This window comes from Xenopus laevis, chromosome 7S, assembly GCF_017654675.1.
Source record: "Xenopus laevis strain J_2021 chromosome 7S, Xenopus_laevis_v10.1, whole genome shotgun sequence".
NCBI classification, from domain to species: domain Eukaryota; kingdom Metazoa; phylum Chordata; class Amphibia; order Anura; family Pipidae; genus Xenopus; species Xenopus laevis.
This window is the reverse complement of record NC_054384.1, coordinates 46,658,311-46,679,307: the sequence shown is the minus strand read 5'-3', so window position 1 is coordinate 46,679,307 and position 20,997 is coordinate 46,658,311. Positions and strand designations below refer to the sequence as shown.

Sequence of the window (20,997 nt, the reverse complement as noted above, 5' to 3'; positions counted from 1 at the left end):
TCGTTGCAGATGTAGCCTAACCGTACCTTACTGTGAATAATTTGGTCTCACTTAGTTGAAGATCGATTTCTGAAGTGATGAGGTCAGCCATTGCTACTGCTAAAACAGCTGCACAAAGTTCTAGTCTGGGTATATAGTGCTCTGGCCATGGAGCTAGTTTGCTTTGCCCATAACCTATATGGCATTGACCTTGGTAGTCAACAGTCTTACGGTAAGTTACAGCAGCTATTTCTTTGGTTGAAGCATCACAGAATACACAGAGTTTCCTCTCCTTTATTCCTGCAGGAGGTGTAGAAGAGTATTGCCTCAGAATGTTTATGGTAGACAGTGTCTCTAAAGAGTCTCTCCACTCTCTCCACCCTTGTTCTTTCTCTGATGGAAGTGGTGAATCCCAGTCACAAGATTCTGTTTTTAGTTCTCGAAGTAGAACTTTGCCTGGAGCTGCAAACCCTAAAGGGTTGTACAAACTATTTACTGTAGAAAGTACTCCTCTGCATGTGCAGTGTTTATCATCCTTGTTCACTTGAAATATAAATGTGTCAGATTTCTAGTCACAGTTTTGTCCAAGGCTGTGTTGAACAGGTAAGGTGTCTGTTCCCAAATCTAGGTCTCTTAAGTCACTAGCAGGATCTTGGGATGGGAAGGCTTTCATTACCTGTATGCTGTTTGAGGCTATTTTGTGAAGTCTGAGGTTGGAGAAGGCCAACCTCAGTTAAATTATGAGGGTAGACTGTCAAGGTTGGGGTTGTTTTCTCTGGAAAAAAGGCGCTTACGAGGGGACGTGCACTTTACAAGTACATTAGAGGACATTATAGACAAATAGCAGGGGACCTTTTTACCCATAAAGTGTATCACCGTACCAGAGACCACCCCTTTAGACTAGAAGAAAAGAAATTTCATTTGAAGCAACGTAAGGGGTTCTTCACAGTCAGGACAGTGAGGTTGTGGAATGCACTGCTGGGTGATGCTGTGATGGCTGATTCAGTTAATGCCTTTAAGAATGGCTTGGATGATTTTTTGGGCAGACATAATATCAAAGGCTATTGTGATACTAAGCTCTATAGTTAGTATAGGTATGGGTATATAGAATTTAATTAAAAGTAGAGAGGGGTGTGTGTATGGATGCTGGGTTTTCATTTGGAAGGGTTGAACTTGATGGACTTTGTCTTTTTCAACCCGATTTAACTATGTAACTATGTAACTATGTATTGTGTCCTCTTAAGTGAACTGATTGTTGCATTCTCAGAGGGTGATGATTTGAGACCATCATCTACATAAAAGTCTCTCTCTACAAATTGTCTGACATCCTTGCCATAGTTTGCTTCTCCTTCCTGGGCTTAACGTCTTAGACCATATAATGCCACTGCATGGGAAGGACTGTTACCAACCATATGAACTTTAATTTGGTACTCTAAGGTACCTTTGGCTGGGTCACTGTCTTTGAACCAGAAGTATCTCAAGAAGTTCCTATGGTCTTCTCTCACAAGAAAGCTATGGAACATTTGTTGGATGTCTGCTATGAAAGTTATGTGTAAGAGTTTGTTGTTGAGATCTGGACTTGTTAAAAGTACATCATTTAGGGAGACTCCGTTATATTTGGAACTGGAGTCAAACACGACTCTAATGTGACCTGGCTTCTTTGGGTGGTATACTAAAAAGATTGGCATGTCCATTCTCAAATATCTTTCTCATGAATGTTAAGAAGTGCTCTCTCATCTCTGGTTTCTTTTGGAGAGTGAGTGTGAGAGAAGTGAAACGTTTGACTGCCTCTGTCTTTGTGGTTAGAAAGGAAGTGGAGCTACCCAGCTGTTGGCATTGTCTTTACACATACCTTGCTCCATGATCTCTAAGAAGGTTTTGTCTTCAATGGGGAGAGCTACCTGTAGCTGGTTGTCATCTTTGGATCTCTGGAAGATGGTGCAGCCTAGATGACCCTCATCCTCACTGCAGGAGTAGCTGTAACAGGAGGGGTTTCCTAAGAATTTGGTTAACTGAGAGTTATTCTGAGTTTCTTTGACCAGAAAATGATTTGGACATGGTTGGAAGAGAAAAGGGTGACCGTTCTCTAGTGTGTTTGTATACAAAGTGTTGATGATGGTTGGCCTCTGTACACCTCCCAGTCAAACTTCCCCTATGATGACCCATCCAAGGTCTAGCTTCTGTGCTTAAGGTGCATTGGGAGGACCATTTATCTGGTCCCTTGCTTTGTGGACTTGAAAGATATCTCTTCCAAGAAGAAGCATTATCTGGGCCTTGGGGTCGAGTTCTGGGATTAAATGTGTTATATGTTTCAGGTGCACATGGTGCTTAGTCACATCTGGTGTCAGAATTTTGGATCAATTATCAGGAATCCGAGTTGGCAAGGGTAAGTGTACTTGTCTACCTATGCTGCTGCTTTTCTCCCTGCTGTCTCAATAACTCCTGCACACATTTTGAGGGAGTATGGGGTGTTTGGGCCCTTGATATTTAATACATCAAAGAAGGCTGGACACTGCAGGCCCGGACTGGCAATCTGTGGGTTCTGGCAAATGCCAGAGGGGCTGCTGTATGGTTCCATAGAAAATTACCATATAGTGGGTTGATAGGGGATGTTTGGGCCTCTGTGTACTTGTAAGGTCAGGGCCTATTTTTGTTGCTCTGATTGTCCATAATTGCACAAAGCTTAATAGCTTTATCCCTTTGGCCTATCGGGTACACTCTGACTAAGCAAATTTTGGAGCAGGATCTGCCACCTATGGCTTCTTTTCAGATTTCTGTACATTCGGAAGTGACCTCTGGTATTGTCACCTTCCTCCCTGCCATGCTCGCTAACACCCTTGGTATAAGATACAGTCCATGGGGCTGACCCAAGGTGTAAAGCTGTGTTGTCTTGTGTGCTGCCATATTCTGTGCATTTTACACTGACCTTATAGTCCTTGGCAAGATGATATGTAGATGAGCAGCACTTGTAGCAAATGGTGTTTTCCTTTAAAATGGCCTTGCAGTTCACTATGGGCTTTTCTCTAAAAGCTCTGCATTTCAGAAGGGGTGGGGCTTCTGGTGTAGGGGAAACTGCTTACTAGGGTCTTTGATCTTTGTCTCCTCGTGGGAGACCTGTAAAGCTGGCCATAGATGCAAAGATCCGATCGTTCAAATCCTCGAACGATTGGACTTCCCCATCTCCCGACCTGCCACTAACCATTCAGATCAAATAAAGTAGTAAATGAACAGATCAGCTGATGTTCTGCCCCAGGCAGCAATCAGCAATACATGCAGAGAAATTATCGGCAGCAGACAGAAATCTTTTAACCTGTCTGATTCTCCGCTGGACGAAAAATGTCGGGATTCACCACACACGGTCGAAAATCGTATGAATACTCGATTCATATGATCTGATCTTTCGTCTATGGCCAGCTTTAGAAGAAGCTGGAGAGAAAACATTAGTTTTAGGTACTGAAGGGGTGGCATGTGGTGGAGTGAAATCAAAACTTGGGTCATTTTCATCTTAGCTTGTTGGCATACAAAGTCCATGAACACAGTGAAGTGAGGAAATGGAACATTGTGCACCTCTTTGAATTTTGACATGTGTCATCCGCCGCTCTTGTAAGTTGTAGCGCAATTTTTGCACTATGGAGTTAACACCTCTTGTTGTGCCTAGTAAGCTCCCTTCAGCTTCAGCTACCTGTAGTTCCATTAACATTAGCTTAGTTCTCTAAGTTTTTGGTAACTTTTAATAGATATTTTAGGGAAGTCATCAATTCTTTTGAAAAATGCATTTTCTACTACCACTGCTGAGCTATAGCACTCGTTAAGTCTGTGCCAGATCATTCTGATAGCAGTCTCTGGGTGATTTGTGTTGATTACTCTGATCCTTTTGGCATGCTCAGCAGACTCAGCTCCTAGTTATTTGATTAGGAGGTCTATTTCCTCACTGTGTGAAAGGTCTAAGTCTCTGATAGTGTTTTGAAAGGAGGATCGCCAGGCTCTGAAGCCTTCAGGGCAGTCATTAAACTTTACAAGTCCTTTTGTGACTAGCTTGTGGCATGAAAGGACTTAGCAAAGTCCATTGTGACCTGGTTAGTGTCAGGGTAAGCAGGTGGATGAGTGTAATATTAATAAGGTGTTGTGTAATCATACCTGTCTGGAGGTTCTCTTTTAGGCTGATTTCTGACATACTGCTTTAATATATCAGTGGGAGCTGGTGCAGGGTTAACCCTAGGCTTGGGTACCTGGCTGGAGTGGGTGCTGTAAACAGGATTACTTTGCTCAGTGTGGTCTCTTTGATGCAATTGCAGCTTGCTGACAGCTTTTGGAGGTGTATGGCATCCTTGGTTTGGCTCAGGGGCAGCATGTCAGCCTGATTGTTGTGCTGAAAGAGAATCTTGGAGAAAGAGAATCAAGCACTACTTGGAGTGCTAGTGGACGTACTCCCTAGTCAGTCTCAAGATCGGGTGCCTTGCTGTGTCCTTCACTGTCAGGGTACACAATCATCTCTAGAGCTTCTGCTATGGCAGCTGCAGCTTCCCTTTCTATGGCCAGTTTTTCTATGGATGCTTCTAAGTGTGATCTCTCTCTCTCTGCTTTCATTTCTGGTTCTAAGCATGAATTCTCTGCTTCTATGCGTACACTCTCTGCTTCTAAAAGTGCTTGCTTTACTTTTGCCTCCATTTCCCTCTCTGCAAAGGCGTCACGGGCCTTTGATGCCTCTGCTTTTGCGCGGACAATGGCGGCTGCATTAGTAACAGATAAGCATTGAGAGAAGCCCGAAACCTGGGATCTGGTTATTAAAGAAGATGTCTTTTTTTCTGTGACATTATGCAACTGTCAGGGAGCCGGGAGCCCCCTCTGGGGAGTAGTCCGGATCTAGGAGGAAGCCCCTCAGGAGGGATCAGGGTCGTGGTATCCAGGGGTTAGGCAAGAGAATAATCAAAGTCCAAGCACAGGTCAGAAGGCAGGCGGAATAGAACAAAGTCCAGGGCAAGGCACGGGGTCAAAGGCAGGCAGAGTAACAGCGAAGTCCAAGTCCAGGCAAGGGGTCACAACAAGGAATCAGGCAGATATAAGCAGGGAAAAACAGCAAGGGAACCCAGGAATCTCTCAGGGAACAGGATCCTATTTTCGGGCGCCATCTTGGCGCCTCAGGCGTCCTTTTATGTTTGAATTTGGCGCCCTTGCGCCAGCGTCAGCGCGCCCGCGACCGTCGCGCCGCGCTGACGTCACGGCGCCGGCGTCGGAACCCACGTGGGTTGCCTGGGCGCCGCCATTTTGGATTCTTCGCCGCCGGGAGCGGACGCGACTCCTCGCGCTCCCGGCGGTCTTGACAGTACCCCCCCCTCACGGGGGGCCTCAGGACCACCGGGACTTGGTTTCTGGGGAAACTTGGAGTGGAAGTCTCTTACCAAACGAGGAGCATGCACATCACGGTGTCCCTCCCAAGAGCATTCTTCGGGGCCAAAGCCCTTCCAATGGATGAGGTACTGAAGGGACCCTCTGGAGATTCTGGAATCAAGGATTCTCTCCACCTCGAATTCTTGTTGACCCTCCACAGAGACGGCAGGAGGAGGAGATTGGACATCAGAGAAACGGTTAAAGATGGTGGGCTTCACCAGGGAGACGTGGAACACGTTGGGAATTCTCATCTCTGGTGGGAGTTGAAGTCTGATGGCTACAGGGTTAATTATTTCCAAGATGGGGAACGGACCCAGGAACTTCGGACCCAACTTGGGAGATGGCACCTTCAAGCGAATATTCCTGGAAGAGAGCCAGACACTATCACCCACCTTGTAGGGAGGAGAGGGCCTTCTACGGCGATCCGCGAAAGTCTTGTGGACTAGAGCACTCTTCTCCAGATTAGACTTGGTTGCAGCCCAAATAGCAAGCATATGGGCTGCCAGATCATCTGCAGCCGGGACGTCCGACAACACGAAGTCCTGAGGAAAGGCTTGAGGGTGCTGTCCATACACCACCATAAACGGAGACTTTCCTGTGGAGGAATGACATGCATTATTATGAGCAAACTCCGCCCACGGGAGGAGGTCAGACCAATCGTCCTGGCAAAGAGACACGTGGTTCCTCAGGAACTGTTCTAAGGCTTGGTTCACACGTTCAGCTGCCCCATTCGTCTGCGGGTGGTAGGCAGACGAAAATTGAAGTGTTATTCCCAAGTCTTTACATAGGGAACGCCAGAACTTGGCGGTAAACTGGGTGCCTCTGTCGGAGACGATCTCCACCGGGAAACCATGCAGGCGGAAGATGTACTTAATAAAGAGTTGGGATAATTCAACCACAGAGGGTAACTTCTTCAAAGGGATGAAATGGGCCATTTTGCTGAAGCGGTCAATAACAACCCAGATCACAGTATTCCCACCGGAGGGAGGAAGTTCGACAATAAAGTCCATAGAGAGGTGCGTCCATGGACGAGAGGGAACCGGCAAAGGCTGTAACAACCCGCTAGGGCGGGAATGGCTAGGCTTAGAAGTGGCGCAGACATTACAAGCAGCCACAAAGTCCTTTACATCCTTGCGGATATCAGGCCACCAGACTAGGCGCCTCAAGAGTTCAAGGGTCTTGGCCGGACCAGGATGTCCAGCTTGCCTGGAGCAGTGGGTTTGTTGCAGGATGGCCAGGCGAAGTTCTGGAGGGACGAAGGCCATGCCAATCGGAGTATCTTGAGGAGCCAAGGACTGCCCAGCCAGAATCTGGTTGGCAAATTGGGGATACAGAGAGGCAATGATCTTGACTGGTGGAATGATTAGTTCCTGCCTCTCAGGGTCACGGTCCACCGGAGTGAAGCTACGAGACAAGGCGTCGGCCTTCAGATTCTTGGAACCTGGGCGATAGGTCAAAACAAAGTTAAATCGGGAAAAGAAAAGGGCCCACCTGGCTTGTCTGGGATTTAGCCTCTTGAGGGACTGTATAAACTCCAGATTCTTGTGATCTGTGAAAATCTGGACAGGAATTTCAGAGCCCTCCAGGAGGTGACGCCATTCTTCAAGGGCAAGCTTGACTGCCAAGAGTTCCCGATTCCCGACATCATAGTTCTGCTCTGCGGATGAGAACTTCTTGGAGAAAAACACACAGGGGTGCAATTTTCCATCAGTGGAATGTCTCTGAGACAGGATAGCTCCGGCTCCGACTTCAGAAGCATCAACTTCGATGCAGAAGGGTAGTGCAGGATTGGGATGTCGGAGAACAGGAGCGGATGTGAAGGCCTCTTTCAAGGACTGAAAAGCTTCTATGGCAGATGGAGGCCACAGGCTGGGTTTACCCCCTTTCCGGATGAGGGCCAGAATAGGTGCAATGCGGGAAGAGAACCCCCGGATGAACTGTCGATAATAATTAGCAAATCCGATGAATCTCTGGATTGCCTTGGTACTCAATGGGAGAGGCCACTCCTGGATGGCCGACACTTTCACGGGGTCCATCTCAAATCCCTCTGGAGAGATAATGTATCCTAGGAAGGGGATCTTGGATACCTCGAAGACACACTTCTCCAACTTGGCGAAGAGAGAGTTCTTCCTCAGACGAGAGAGTACCTCCTTCACCTGGGAGCGATGACTTTCAAGGTCCTTGGAAAAGATCAGGATGTCGTCCAAGTATACGACTACGAACCTTCCTAGGAGATCTCGGAACACATCATTAACAAACTCCTGGAAGACGGCAGGGGCATTGCATAGGCCGAAGGGCATAACAAGATATTCATAGTGCCCATCCCGAGTGTTGAATGCCGTCTTCCATTCGTCACCCTCCCGGATGCGAATGAGGTTGTAGGCCCCCCGGAGATCCAACTTGGAGAAAATCTTTGCCCCTTTCAGCTGGTCAAAGAGCTCGGCAATCAGGGGCAGGGGGTACCTGTTCTTCACGGTGATCTTATTCAGACCCCGATAGTCTATACAAGGCCGAAGGCCTCCGTCCTTCTTCTCCACAAAGAAGAACCCAGCCCCTGCAGGAGAGGTAGAAGGGCGGATAAACCCCCGCTGGAGATTTTCTTGGATGTACTCCTTCATAGCGGTAGTCTCTGCAGGAGAGAGAGGGTAGGTGCGCCCTCTGGGGGGCATAGCTCCTGGCAGGAGTTCAACCGGACAGTCGTAGGAGCGATGTGGGGGAAGGAACTCTGCAGACTTTTTACAAAACACATCGGAAAATCCCTTGTAAGTGGAGGGCAAAGTCTTTAATTCCGCAGTGGAGACATTCACCTTCTCGAGGGGTTTTGGCGGAAGGCAATGTTGCAGGCAAAATAAACTCCAACGAGAGATCTGCCCAGTGGACCAGTCTATGGTGGGGTTATGCAGACGTAACCACGGAAGACCCAATATAACTGGAGTAGAAGGGCAGGGAATGATGAAGAAAGAAAGTTTTTCTTGATGCAGCGCCCCAACTTGTACAGATAATTCCGCCGTGAACTTTGTGACGAATTCAAACTCCAGGGGTTTGTCATCTATGGCGGTAATTCGCAGGGGTGAAGACAATGGAAGCAGGGGAATCTTCATGCGTTCGGCAAAGAAGGCGTCCATGAAATTGCCATCCGCTCCGGAGTCGAGGAAGGCCCTTTCGAAGATAGACTTACTTGCCAGGTGAATCTGTAAAGGAAGGAGAAGTCTGCGTGAATTTTCTTGATACCTCTCCTGAGGACCTCGAGTGATGCCCCCTACATGAGAAACCTGAGACATACCTCGGGGTACAAAACTCTTGGCTTTGGCAGGACAGGCGTTGGCAAAATGGGAATGCCCACCACAGTATAAACAGAGACCTGCCATACGTCTTCGGAGTCTTTCCTGCTCGGAGAGGCGAGTCTTTCCTACTTGCATAGGTTCCTCCAGGGGAGACGTCGACACATGAGTCACAGGAACAGCGGGTGTTTGCAGAATCGGCCTTTGAAAGCGAGGGGCCAACATGGGAGAAAATCGTCTGCTGCGCTCTCTCTCCACCTGGTGTTCTCTGAGACGAGTGTCCACCTTAATGGATAGAGTGATCAGTCCTTCCAGGGTGTCAGGAGTCTCTCTGGAGACGAGATCATCCTTGATGCGGAAGGATAGGCCTTGGTAGTATACAGCCTTGTAAGCGTCATCACACCAGGAAGTCTCCGCCATCAGTGTTCGGAAGTCTATAGCATACTCATTGACACTGCGGCTTCCCTGCCGGAGCTGCAAGAGACGAGCAGGGGCGTTCGTAACCCGACCTGGAGCATCAAAGACTATGCGAAAAGCTTGGAGAAAGTCTTTAACATCAAAAGTCAGCGGGGAATTCTTCTCCCAAAGAGACGTTGCCCACTCCAGTGGCTTGCCTTCCAATCGAGACATCACATACCCCACCTTGGAACGCTCACTTGGAAACTGTGTGGGTTGGAACTCAAATTGAATTTGGCATTGCGTGGCAAATCACCTGCAGGCTTGTGGGTCCCCACTGAAACGAGGGGGAGGTGGAATGCGAGGCTCACCTGTCGGGTAGCTTGCATTCGTAGGGGCTGCCGCCATGGGGGGATCTCCAGTAGGTGGAGCAGTGGAGGGCGCAGAAGGCACTTGAGCTAGCAGGACATCGAGTGCTTGCCCAATGCGAACCTGCTGGTTTTCGTAGTCCTCCATGCGGGATGCCAGTCCGCGGAGCGCTCGTCCGACATGAGGTGTGGCTTCCTCAGAAGGATCCATGGCCCGAAAATAATGTCAGGGAGCCGGGAGCCCCCTCTGGGGAGTAGTCCGGATCTAGGAGGAAGCCCCTCAGGAGGGATCAGGGTCGTGGTATCCAGGGGTTAGGCAAGAGAATAATCAAAGTCCAAGCACAGGTCAGAAGGCAGGCGGAATACAACAAAGTCCAGGGCAAGGCACGGGGTCAAAGGCAGGCAGAGTAACAGCGAAGTCCAAGTCCAGGCAAGGGGTCACAACAAGGAATCAGGCAGATATAAGCAGGGAAAAACAGCAAGGGAACCCAGGAATCTCTCAGGGAACAGGATCCTATTTTCGGGCGCCATCTTGGCGCCTCAGGCGTCCTTTTATGTTTGAATTTGGCGCCCTTGCGCCAGCGTCAGCGCGCCTGCGACCGTCGCGCCGCGCTGACGTCACGGCGCCGGCGTCGGAACCCACGTGGGTTGCCTGGGCGCCGCCATTTTGGATTCTTTGCCGCCGGGAGCGGACGCGACTCCTCGCGCTCCCGGCGGTCTTGACAGCAACAATGTATAAGCCTTTGTCTGCTTTAGCTATCATGGCTTTCTGTGCTGCAATGACTTGATAGCAGTGGCTGTATCTGAATCACTGTACTAGGATATTGTATGTGCATGCAGTGAGTTGTAGTTCATCTACCTGCTTGGTAGCCCCTGTTTTACTTCGCATGCAGTAAACTACAGATTCACCTGCTTGATAGCCATTGTTTTACTGTTCTGACCTCACTACGTGTTACTGTGGGGTAGTGTGTAGCTTGAAATGCAGCTAAATGCCTTCCTTCATTAATCCACTGACACAGGTTATTGAGCTTCAGTTTTAGTAACAAAGGGCAAGGTGTAAAACTAGGGATTACAAAACAAGTAAATAATGATCTGCCTTTATAGATCAGGCTTGAGGAATAAGCCTGAAAAAAATACCTACCAACGATGCTACCACAAGGCTGGATGGGGTAGGATTACTGTGACGTGCTAGCTGTGTACAGTGTGAAGATGGCAGCTACAGTGATCATTTCCTTGTATTATACAGGGTCACATGGGAAGGGTATGGTGGCCTAAGAAGAACATTTCTATAACAGTGCACATACCATACAAGTGAATGACAAGGTGATGCAAAACAAACAATAAAACAGTTCTGGAGGTATAACAATCCATTTGAGTCAGGGGCAGGAAACTGCTAACCTAAGATTTACATGGGATTCCACATTTGCACATACCGGAACTGTTTTCCCAGGTCAGAAGCTCCGTCTACAAGCTCCGTCTACATAGAAGTGCTGGCTGGGCTGCGCAGGAAAGGGAGGGCTGCCTGAGAAGGTAGAGATTACACCGCCCAAATTTTGCTATGCAAATTGTACTGACGCAGCTCACTCGAGACGACTCATATGAGAGAGTGCTGCTGCTGCCCTGACACGCCCCATCCCTCCCTTTGCTGGCTGTGTGGAAACTGGGGGGGAGACAGAGTGTGGATGTCACTACAGCTTGTGCTTCCTTGGCACGCCCCCCTCCCCCACCGTTTCGCTGGCTGGCAGGACTAAGGGAGTCAGACTGTGTGACTGGCCCATCCTGCCCTGTGTGGAGACTCAGACTGGGCAGGGACTGGGGAGACAGAGTGTGGACGTCACACTCACTAGACTCTGAGACTGCCTGCTGCGTGCTGACACCTCCCACCACGTGGTAAACCTCAGTCAGACCAAGCAGGAATCCTGGAGACCATGATGCGATCAGATAAGAAGGAATACAGTGCAACAAGGGACTAGTTTAAATAATCAGCATTTTCTGTTGAAGCAGGTATATTTAATATACCCCTGCCATGGTAATTGCAGCTACCTATCTTATCGATTGTGAGGCAATAGTAATTTGGAAAGTGTGTACACAACACAGGAGGGTGATCTAAAGATACAGCACACTGTGCCTTGGATTTCAAATGAAATTTTCTTCTTATTTCCACCCAATCTAATCTTAATGTTCCTAAAATGTGTCCTTTGGGCACCTAACATTTTATGATGTAATTTTGTATTGTAGACTCTGGACTATTCACTGTTCATAGTCTTCTAGAGAACGGATAGATTTAGGTGTAAGCAGGAGGCGTTTAGAATTAGAAAACTGGTAATACCTGTAAAAAAAAACAAAAAAAATAAATTAAAAAAAAAACCTGTTGGACATGTTTTAGTAACACAGTACCCTAATCTCAAAGCAGCAGTCCTGTCCTGCTTTATGGCTGAGATTCTAGCTATCTGTATAACAGAGCATTCTGTCCCAGTGACTGCACAGATACCCGTAGGGAGCAGACATGTTTAGAGAGAGCTGGTGATTTTGAGAGAGAGCTTGTGATTTTGACTTACCCAGGCCCTTCTGGGTCTGGGGAGGTTGATTTCTCAGCTGTTTTTGCGGCTTTATAACCTTTACTTTTCATTTTTGTTTATTTTTATTTTTTTGGAAATGGGTAAGAAGTTGCCCCCAACAGAGGAAGCCGGGGCAATGAATACCCGAGGAAGGCTGGGATCCAGCAGACACGCAGTAAGCCAGAAAGCTGTGGTTGGTACAGAAAATAAAATGGCTGCTACTGTAAAGAAAGTGAACAAGAAAGGGAAAGTTTTGCCAAAGGAGGAGGTGGAAGAGGTGTCTGTGGAGAGTGAGGAGGAAGAAAAGCTGGATGAGGTCCCTGAGTCAAGTCTGTCTGGGTTTGCGGCATCTGAGCCCCCTGTGCAACATGTTGCGGAACTACAAGTCTCGTCATCTGGAGCTTCAGCAAAGGTTAGGGTTGCCACCCGGCTGGTATTTTACCGGCCTAGCCGGTAAAATACCTGCCAAGGCCGGGGCCGGTATTACAAATTTACCGGCAATGTAACTGCCGGTAAATTTGTAATACGATCAAAAGGAGCCCTCGGCTTGCCCCCAATCCCCTGCAACTTACCTTTTCTTTTGCCTCTTCTAATGTCCGTGGCATGGCCCCGCCCCTTTTGACGTCACGTTCTGCCCCTTTGAGGCCCCGCCCCAGCAGCCGGTAACTTTTTTTTTTTAAAAGGTGGCAACCCTAGCAAAGGTTGGTGAATCCCAAGCTACCTGTGTCCCAGAGACACCCCCCAAGGAACAAGCAGGTCCCCCATAGCTATGGAGGAGGAAAGTCCTGTGGCCAGCGCAGACTGGAGCCCCTGGTCTGGTATTTGCATCAGTCAGGGAACAGAGGGGAGCAGTGCTTTGCTGGGGGAAAAGGAAGGTACAAGCAGCTGTACTGACACACAAGCAACTGCTGCTATGGACAGTGACCCCCGGCTGAGGGAGAAAGCAGGTACCAGCTGCACTGCTGTAATGGAGGCCGGCCATGTGCTTGGGAAGGAGGACGCCATTTTGGAAGCAGAGACAGGCTTGTGCACAGCAAAGGGGAAGCTCCGCACACCCAGCAAGAACTGCAGAGAGTCCAGCAAACGCAGTGTGGCTTTACAGGTGCTGGAGCCAGCCTGTGCAGGTAACAAACAAACTGACCTTTCTTTAATTGCCTGTGTGGGGGAGGGGGTTTCCACTAATGAGACTGTTACTGCTACAGACTGTGTGTCTATAGACTTTTCTGGGACCTCCACCTCTAAAGACTCTGTTAATCATGAGGAAATTGTCAGAGCACTGAAAGCTATGGAGTGTTTGCAGCAAAGGAAAAAAGAACTGAATAAAGTCATTGCAAAAGAACTTAGTTTGGCTGTCATGGCGACTGGAGAGTTAAGAGGGCAGGGAATAAAAAAGACTGTGAATGTGTAGGAAAGGAGGAGGCTGTTTGCTAACTCATCTGGGCTAAATAGATCCTTTGATGGGCCGGTGTTTAAAAGGCGCAATGTGGTGAGAATTAAATGGGAGGGGGGGCAAGACCATTCCCAGGTTGGAGATATGTTGCACATAACCTGGTGAAAGAGTCTATGGGTTTCACTACCAATGATGTCAATGCTTTTCTTGATATTTCTGTTACTGAATATGATCTCAGCTTTAAACTGTCCCAGGGGATGGAGAGGTTTTGGGCTCTTTATGACCAAAAGAAAAGCACAAAAGAGTGGGAAAACTTTAAGGCAATCCCAATCTCACGTCCTGAAACCAAAAATGTAACAATCGTTTTCAAACACGAATCAGTCCACCCTGAGGATATCCTTGTTTGGTTAAAGAGACAATGCACAGTACTAACCCCTCTCACCAAGATCTATAGTTACATAGTTACATAGTTAAATTGGGTTGAAAAAAGACAAAGTCCATCAAGTTCAACCCCTCCAAATGAAAACCCAGCATCCATACACACACCCCTCCCTACTTTTAATTAAAATTCTATATACCCATACCTATACTAACTATAGAGTTTAGTATCACAATAGCCTTTGATATTATGTCTGTCCAAAAAATCATCCAAGCCATTCTTAAAGGCATTAACTGAATCAGCCATCAAAACATCACCCGGCAGTGCATTCCACAACCTCACTGTCCTGACTGTGAAGAACCCTCTACGTTGCTTCAAATGAAAGTTCTTTTCTTCTAGTCTAAAGGGGTGGCCTCTGGTACAGTGATCCTCTTTATGAGTAAAAAGGTCCCCTGCCATTTGTCTATAATGTCCTCTAATGTACTTGTAAAGTGTACTCATGTCCCCTCGCAAGCGCCTTTTTTCCAGAGAAAACAGCCCCAACCTTGACAGTCTACCCTCATAATTTAAGTCTTCCGTCCCTCTAACCAATTTAGTTGCACGTCTCTGCACTCTCTCCAGCTCATTTATATCCCTCTTAAGGACTGGAGTCCAAAACTGAACTGCATACTCCAGATGAGGCTTTACCAGGGACCTATAGAGAGGCATAATTATGTTTTCATCCCTTGAGTTAATGCCCTTTTTTATGCAAGACAGAACTTTATTTGCTTATCTACAAAGACCCCTAGATCCTTTTCATTTGAGGAAACTCCCAACACATTGCCATTTAGTGTATAACTTGCATTTATATTATTTTTGCCAAAGTGCATAACCTTGCATTTATCAACATTGAACCTCATTTTCCAGTTTGCTGCCCAGTTTTCCAGTTTAGACAAATCACTTTGCAAAGTGGCAGCATCCTGCATGGAACCTATAGTTCTGCACAATTTAGTATCATCTGCTGTATTGCTATGATTGGTAGCTTAACCTACCCCACCCACACCTCACTGTATTAAAACAGGAAATCAATTGTCATGCAACACTTTTTATTACTTACACTTATCAGTGAAAAGAGTTAATATATACAGGGTTAATGAATGAATACGTTACCTAGATATTATATCATCACTCCAACCGGGGGACACGGCATTTTGGAGGCAGCAAACCATAACAACATCACACAGCTCGTCAGCAGTGGCAAAGTCCCTAGCTATTATGGGAAAATCTCAAACCTTATACTTCATTCGTGGGGTTGATCCCACAAGGCAATTACTGATTGGGCCTGATGTTGCACAACAACATCAGGCGAGTCTGACTTTTAGTAACCTACAGGAACTATTGAATTTGGCAGCAAATATCAGTCTCATAACTATGATTCACGCTTGCAACAACATGTTTATATGAATTGTTCTTTTGACTTTTAGTAACCTACAGGAGCCTTAATCATTATCTCTATTGCCTATGCTTCATTATATTGACCCCAGTCCTTTCTATTCTGGCTAATCAATTAGTCAGTCATAGACACACACATCACATTTGTATCACATTCGGCCCCTAATGATTAATGCGACCGTAGGTTACCATTTTAATTTGTTGTGTTGTTGGTTTACAACACATGCCATAGAAGACATAACAATTCCAAATAGTTAGAATACACATACATATCATGATGATGAGCAAGGGATGAATCAGGACAGAGAACATGTGTTCAGCAGAAGGGCTATACCCAGTGAAAACATCATACCAATGGTGAGATGTAGCATCTGCAATAGTTGAACCTAACTTTACAATTTTTTGAGCTACTATGGTAGTATATAATTGGTGAGCTGCCAAACTGTTATTCAATCGTACAATAACATCACGTACTTCGTTCGAAGAATTCATAATTCGCTCTAAGCGATGTAAAGACAAATTCCAATTGGGTGGATCTAGTACGTGAGGGGTCCAAATATGGGTAATATTAATCATCTCATTTGGAGATAATAAAAATGTTTGATTTTGCCATGTAAATGCTGAAACATTGTGTATGCAACCAACAAAAGGGGTCTGCATTTTAGGTATTACAGATTGATTAGTGACTACACATATCACTTGTGGACTGATTTCTAACATCCATTCATAAGATAGTGGAAGGACAGTCCACAAACACTGATTAATAGAATTTTGTAATAAACATGGTTCATATACTGATGATTGTAATTTACAAACTTTCCCATTATATGTATCTTCACAATTTTCTAAATTGTGTGTTCTATTTTTGTTATCTATATATGCTCCTACAAATAGAGGCTGCCAAAAATATCCAGAGATAATTAAAGGCATTACTATATACTTACACATAATAGTCGGACGTGTTATATTAAACAATATCACAGTTCCTTTACATATGGTGTCATTGCAGACCATTTGATGTGGATATATTTGTATCCATTCTTGTGTTCTATTAAACACGGTTCTCCATACTTGTTCATTACCCGTCATTAATAAAGTTTTCATATTATCTTTTTGTTGTTGTTCATAAATAGTCTGCAATGTACATACTGTCCAGTTAACAATTTTTTTCATGTTAGTATCAAAATTCAAACTGAAATTATTAACTTCCAATTCCATATTATTGATATTTTTATCAATTTCAACTTGTTGTTGTAATGGGGCCCAAATAGTTGGCATCCATTTAGCTTGCCACACTACAGCATCATTAGTTAAGCCTCCTGCCTTGTGCATTCTATTAGCTAAAGTTTCTATGTCAAAACTATTTAACGTTCCTGCCAATGTACCATATCCCCCTAAAAGGGTATCATACCATGCTCTTTTACGTCTCGCATTATGACATGATCTCTTGGCAGGAAATACAATATTAACATGCAATAAAGATTGCCAAGGTACTCTTCTTCCAGCAATGTTAGTAGCATCTGCACATATTATCCATTTACTATTGGCAGTAAAAGTCCAATTATATTGTCCAGTTACGTTTTGTATACCCATTTTTCTTAACTGGTCCATATATTCTGTTCGATTAGAAGTATCATTTTTCCATCCCCAATTGCGAGTGGAATTATGGGTATTAGTCACTCGTATCCCCGGAGTCCATGCGCTTCCGTTTGATGCCAAACACCAGATCCCAAGGATTCCAAGGAAAGACCAATGGTTCTTTATCTGTAATTATAAACAAATATCAATCATTCTCGTAGATAACATTTTTCCTGTGGGACATATTCCCATCTTTCTTGTCCAGGCTTCATGATTAACAATGTTCTATCCTTTCCAACAGTTATAACTTCGGCGGGAGAGGGCGGTCCTTGTATATTTTGTACGCATATTTTAGCTCCTACATTTACAGTATTAGTGGACCCAAACCCTTTATCTCCTCGTACTGTTAATTCTGTTGGTGGCTCACCTTCCTTTATTTCTGATAAATAAATAGGTATCAGTAAAAGTTGAGCGGTTCTTTCTCCTTTGGACACAATTACTGAATCTGATCCTAAATTCATCATTAGTATCTTTATTTCTCCCTGATAATCTGAATCAATTACTCCTCCTACTACCGTGGTTCTTTTTAGTGCAAAACTAGATCTGGTTGTTATTTGGCCATAATGACCATCAGGAATTTTGCATTCCAGACCAGTAGGAATCATTTTTACTTGTCCAGGTGCAGTTATTATAGTATCAACAGAACATAAATCTAGTCCAGCCGATGCTGGTGTTCCTCTGTAAGGTGCTTGGGCATCCTTATGTAATTTCCAATAGATGATACTATCAATTTTTGCAGCTGATACTACTAAATTAGGATTTAACATTCTCATCAATGGAGTAGTGGAATCAGTTATAGGCCTATTATTGATAATTTCTTTAGGGTTGCTTTCAGAATACCATTCATTCTTTCGACTAACCCTGCTGCTTGGGGATAGTAGGGAATATGATATACCCATTCTATATTATTGTCAGTTGCATAATCCTTTACTTGTTTTCCAGTGAAATGAGAACCATTATGTTTCTTTTTCAATGATTTCTTTGTTGGATGTTGTAAATAGCCGCTTCAGCATCTGCTTGAGAATTAAACAAACGTTCCAATGAGTCAAGAGTAACATGAGCATCCACATGAAATACAGTTACAACAGTATTTTGCAAAAAGGTACACATGTCTTTTTGAACATTCCCCCCCTTCCTATGTATGGATAAATTGACGTATGGACGAAAATCATGTTTCACCCATATGGGGGCTTGGCTAACTCCCTATTCTGAGTCCTCCTCCCTTTTTTGCCCTTTCGGAAATGTACCATTTCCATTTTATTATACTCTGTTCCTGAGCATGTCCTATCCTATTTGATTTAGGATTAGACATTATCCACTGCATAATTGGTATTTGTGGTCTTAAAAGTACTTCATGTCCTAAGGTTAGTTGTTCAGTATCAACCAATGCCCAATTACATGCCAATAGCTGTTTTTCAAAAGGCGTATATTTTTCACCTACATCAGATAATTTTCTATTCCAGAATCCTAATGGAACTCTTTTTCCTAGTACTACTACATCACCTGATTTACAGGGAATCTTCTCTAGAGTATTTACAACATCTAGAGGGTTTATCTCTTCTACTTTCTCATCCCATTGTTCTGCTAACCCATGTGTACATAATTCTTGTGCCACTATACAATAAGGTGACTCGGTCCAGCCGGGTATATCTTGGGGTTCTTTTTCACAATTTTGGATTTCTCCCTTTTTCCAAACATTATTCTTCTCTTTTTCTGTTATTTGGCAAACTGCCAAAAAATTTGGCAAAACGCCAAAGTATTTTTGGCACAGTGCCAACAAATTTTATGCCTCTTGGCAAAGTTCCAAATACTTTGGCAAAATGCCAACAAAATTTATATTTATGCTGAGCCACCAACACAGAAGTCTTTTCAGCTATGTGCTGGTAGTGTTCCAATTTATCTCGCAAGATTTTGACATTACATTCCAAAGTTAAACACTTTCCTTCTGCTTTCAACGTTTTCCGTTGAAGCTGTTTTTTTTTCATCGATTGCCTCACATAGCCGTGTGTGCACAATACGGTATGCTGAAGCCAACACCCAACTCCTACGAGCTAGGGTAACTACATCACCTGATTTACAGGGAAACTTCTCTAGAGTATTTACAACATCTAGAGAGTTTATCTCTTCTACTACATCACCTGATTTACAGGGAAACTTCTCTAAGGTCCGTACTACATTCACTGGTTCTGCATTTTGTAAACTCTTTTCCCATGCCTCTGCAGATTCGTAGATAACTTTCTCCTTTTTCCGAAACATATCGGACAAAGATTAAGTTACCCTGCTCGCAGCGCCACTAAATGTATTGCTATGATTGGTAGCTTAACCTACCCCACCCACACCTCACTGTATTAAAACAGGAAATCAATTGTCATGCAACACTTTTTATTACTTACACTTATCAGTGAAAAGAGTTAATATATACAGGGTTAATGAATGAATACGTTACCTAGATATTATATCATCACTCCAACCGGGGGACACGGCATTTTGGAGGCAGCAAACCATAACAACATCACACAGCTCGTCAGCAGTGGCAAAGTCCCTAGCTATTATGGGAAAATCTCAAACCTTATACTTCATTCGTGGGGTTGATCCCACAAGGCAATTACTGATTGGGCCTGATGTTGCACAACAACATCAGGCGAGTCTGACTTTTAGTAACCTACAGGAACTATTGAATTTGGCAGCAAATATCAGTCTCATAACTATGATTCACGCTTGCAACAACATGTTTATATGAATTGTTCTTTTGACTTTTAGTAACCTACAGGAGCCTTAATCATTATCTCTATTGCCTATGCTTCATTATATTGACCCCAGTCCTTTCTATTCTGGCTAATCAATTAGTCAGTCATAGACACACACATCACATTTGTATCACATCTGCAAAAATAGAAACAGTACTTTCAATGCCCACCTCCAGGTCATTAATAAACAAGTTGAAAAGCAAGGGACCTAGTACAGAGCCCTGCGGTACTCCACTAACAACACTGGTCCAATTAGAAAATGATCCATTTACCACCACTCTTTGTAGTCTATCTTTTAGACAGTTTTCTATCCAGGTACAAATACTATGTTCCAGGCCAACATTCCTTAATTTAACCAGTAACCTTTTGTGTGGCACTGTATCAAATGCTTTAGCAAAGTCTAAGTAAATCACATCCACTGCCATCCCACAATCGAGGTCTCTACTTACCTTCTCATAAAAAGAAATTAAGTTAGTCTGGCAAGATCTATTACGCATAAAACCATGCTGGCACAAACTCATAGTATTATGATTTGCTATGAAGTCCAGTATCTTATCCTTTATTAACCCTTCGAAAAGCTTTCCTACCACTGACGTCAGACTAACTGGCCTATAGTTTTGAGGCTGAGAACGGGATCCTTTTTGAATAGAGGCACCACATTAGCAATTTGCCAGTCTCTCGGCACTATGCCAGATCTCAATGAATCCTGAAAAATTAAGTAAAGAGGTTTGGCAATCACAGAGCTAAGCTCGCTAATTACCCTGGGATGAATACCATCTGGCCCTGGACCTTTGTTAATCTTAACATGTTCAAGTCTCTTTTGAATTTCTTCATGTGTGAACCATGCATCATTAGTTGTATTACTAGAATTGGGACTGTTAAGAAGGAAACCTTCACTTACTGGTTCCTCATTTGTGTAGACAGATGAAAAATATGAGTTCAGAATCTGTGCTTTTATTTTGTTTTCATCAACCAGCTGACCCCCCTCTGAAAGTAAGGGTCCCACCCCTTCCTGCTTCATTTTTTTACTATTAACATATTCAAAAAATAATTTTGGATTTATTTTACTGCTTGCTGCAATATCCTTTTCTATAGCAATTTTAGCTTGCCTTATAGCTTCTTTGCATGATTTATTGGCCTCCTTGTACCTTATAAATGTTTTGGCTGTACCAGCTAACTTGAAAGCCTTAAAAGCACGTCTTTTCTTACCCACCTCAACACTAACGCTTCTATTGAACCAAAAAGGTTTTGCTTTGCAACGACGTTCCTTGCTTACAAGTGGAATATACTGACAAGTATATTTATTAAGCAGCATTTTAAAGACTTCCCATTTTTGTTCTGTGTTTAACCCTGTGAAAAGCATTTCCCACTTAATATGTTGCAGAGATGCCCTTATACTGTCAAAGTTTGCACGTCTGAAATTTAGTGTTTTAGTTACTCCC

At 44.5% G+C, this 20,997-nt stretch overlaps 1 protein-coding gene across 2 annotated transcripts; it reads right to left on the bottom strand.

Annotated features, from left to right (window-relative positions):
- Window positions 1-14,807: 14,807 nt before the first annotated feature.
- Window positions 14,808-19,709, bottom strand: LOC121396335. Of its 2 annotated transcripts, none has more exons than XM_041571176.1 (2): window positions 19,255-19,709; window positions 14,808-17,821 (listed from the first exon to the last, which is right to left on the bottom strand). In XM_041571176.1, exon 2 carries the CDS (start codon window positions 16,779-16,781, stop codon window positions 15,333-15,335), a length of 1,449 nt encoding a protein of 482 aa, XP_041427110.1. In that variant the 5' UTR covers window positions 16,782-17,821; window positions 19,255-19,709; the 3' UTR covers window positions 14,808-15,332. The 2 variants fall into 2 exon arrangements, with proteins under 2 accessions (XP_041427110.1, XP_041427109.1); XM_041571175.1 differs by lacking the exon at window positions 19,255-19,709 and adding an exon at window positions 18,947-19,248 and having other exon boundaries at window positions 14,808-18,877.
- Window positions 19,710-20,997: the final 1,288 nt, after the last annotated feature.

Bases quoted from the DNA above. Each gene is read 5' to 3' on its own strand.
- LOC121396335 (XM_041571176.1), bottom strand. From the start codon at position 16,781: ATGGACCAGTTAAGAAAAATGGGTATACAAAACGTAACTGGACAATAT.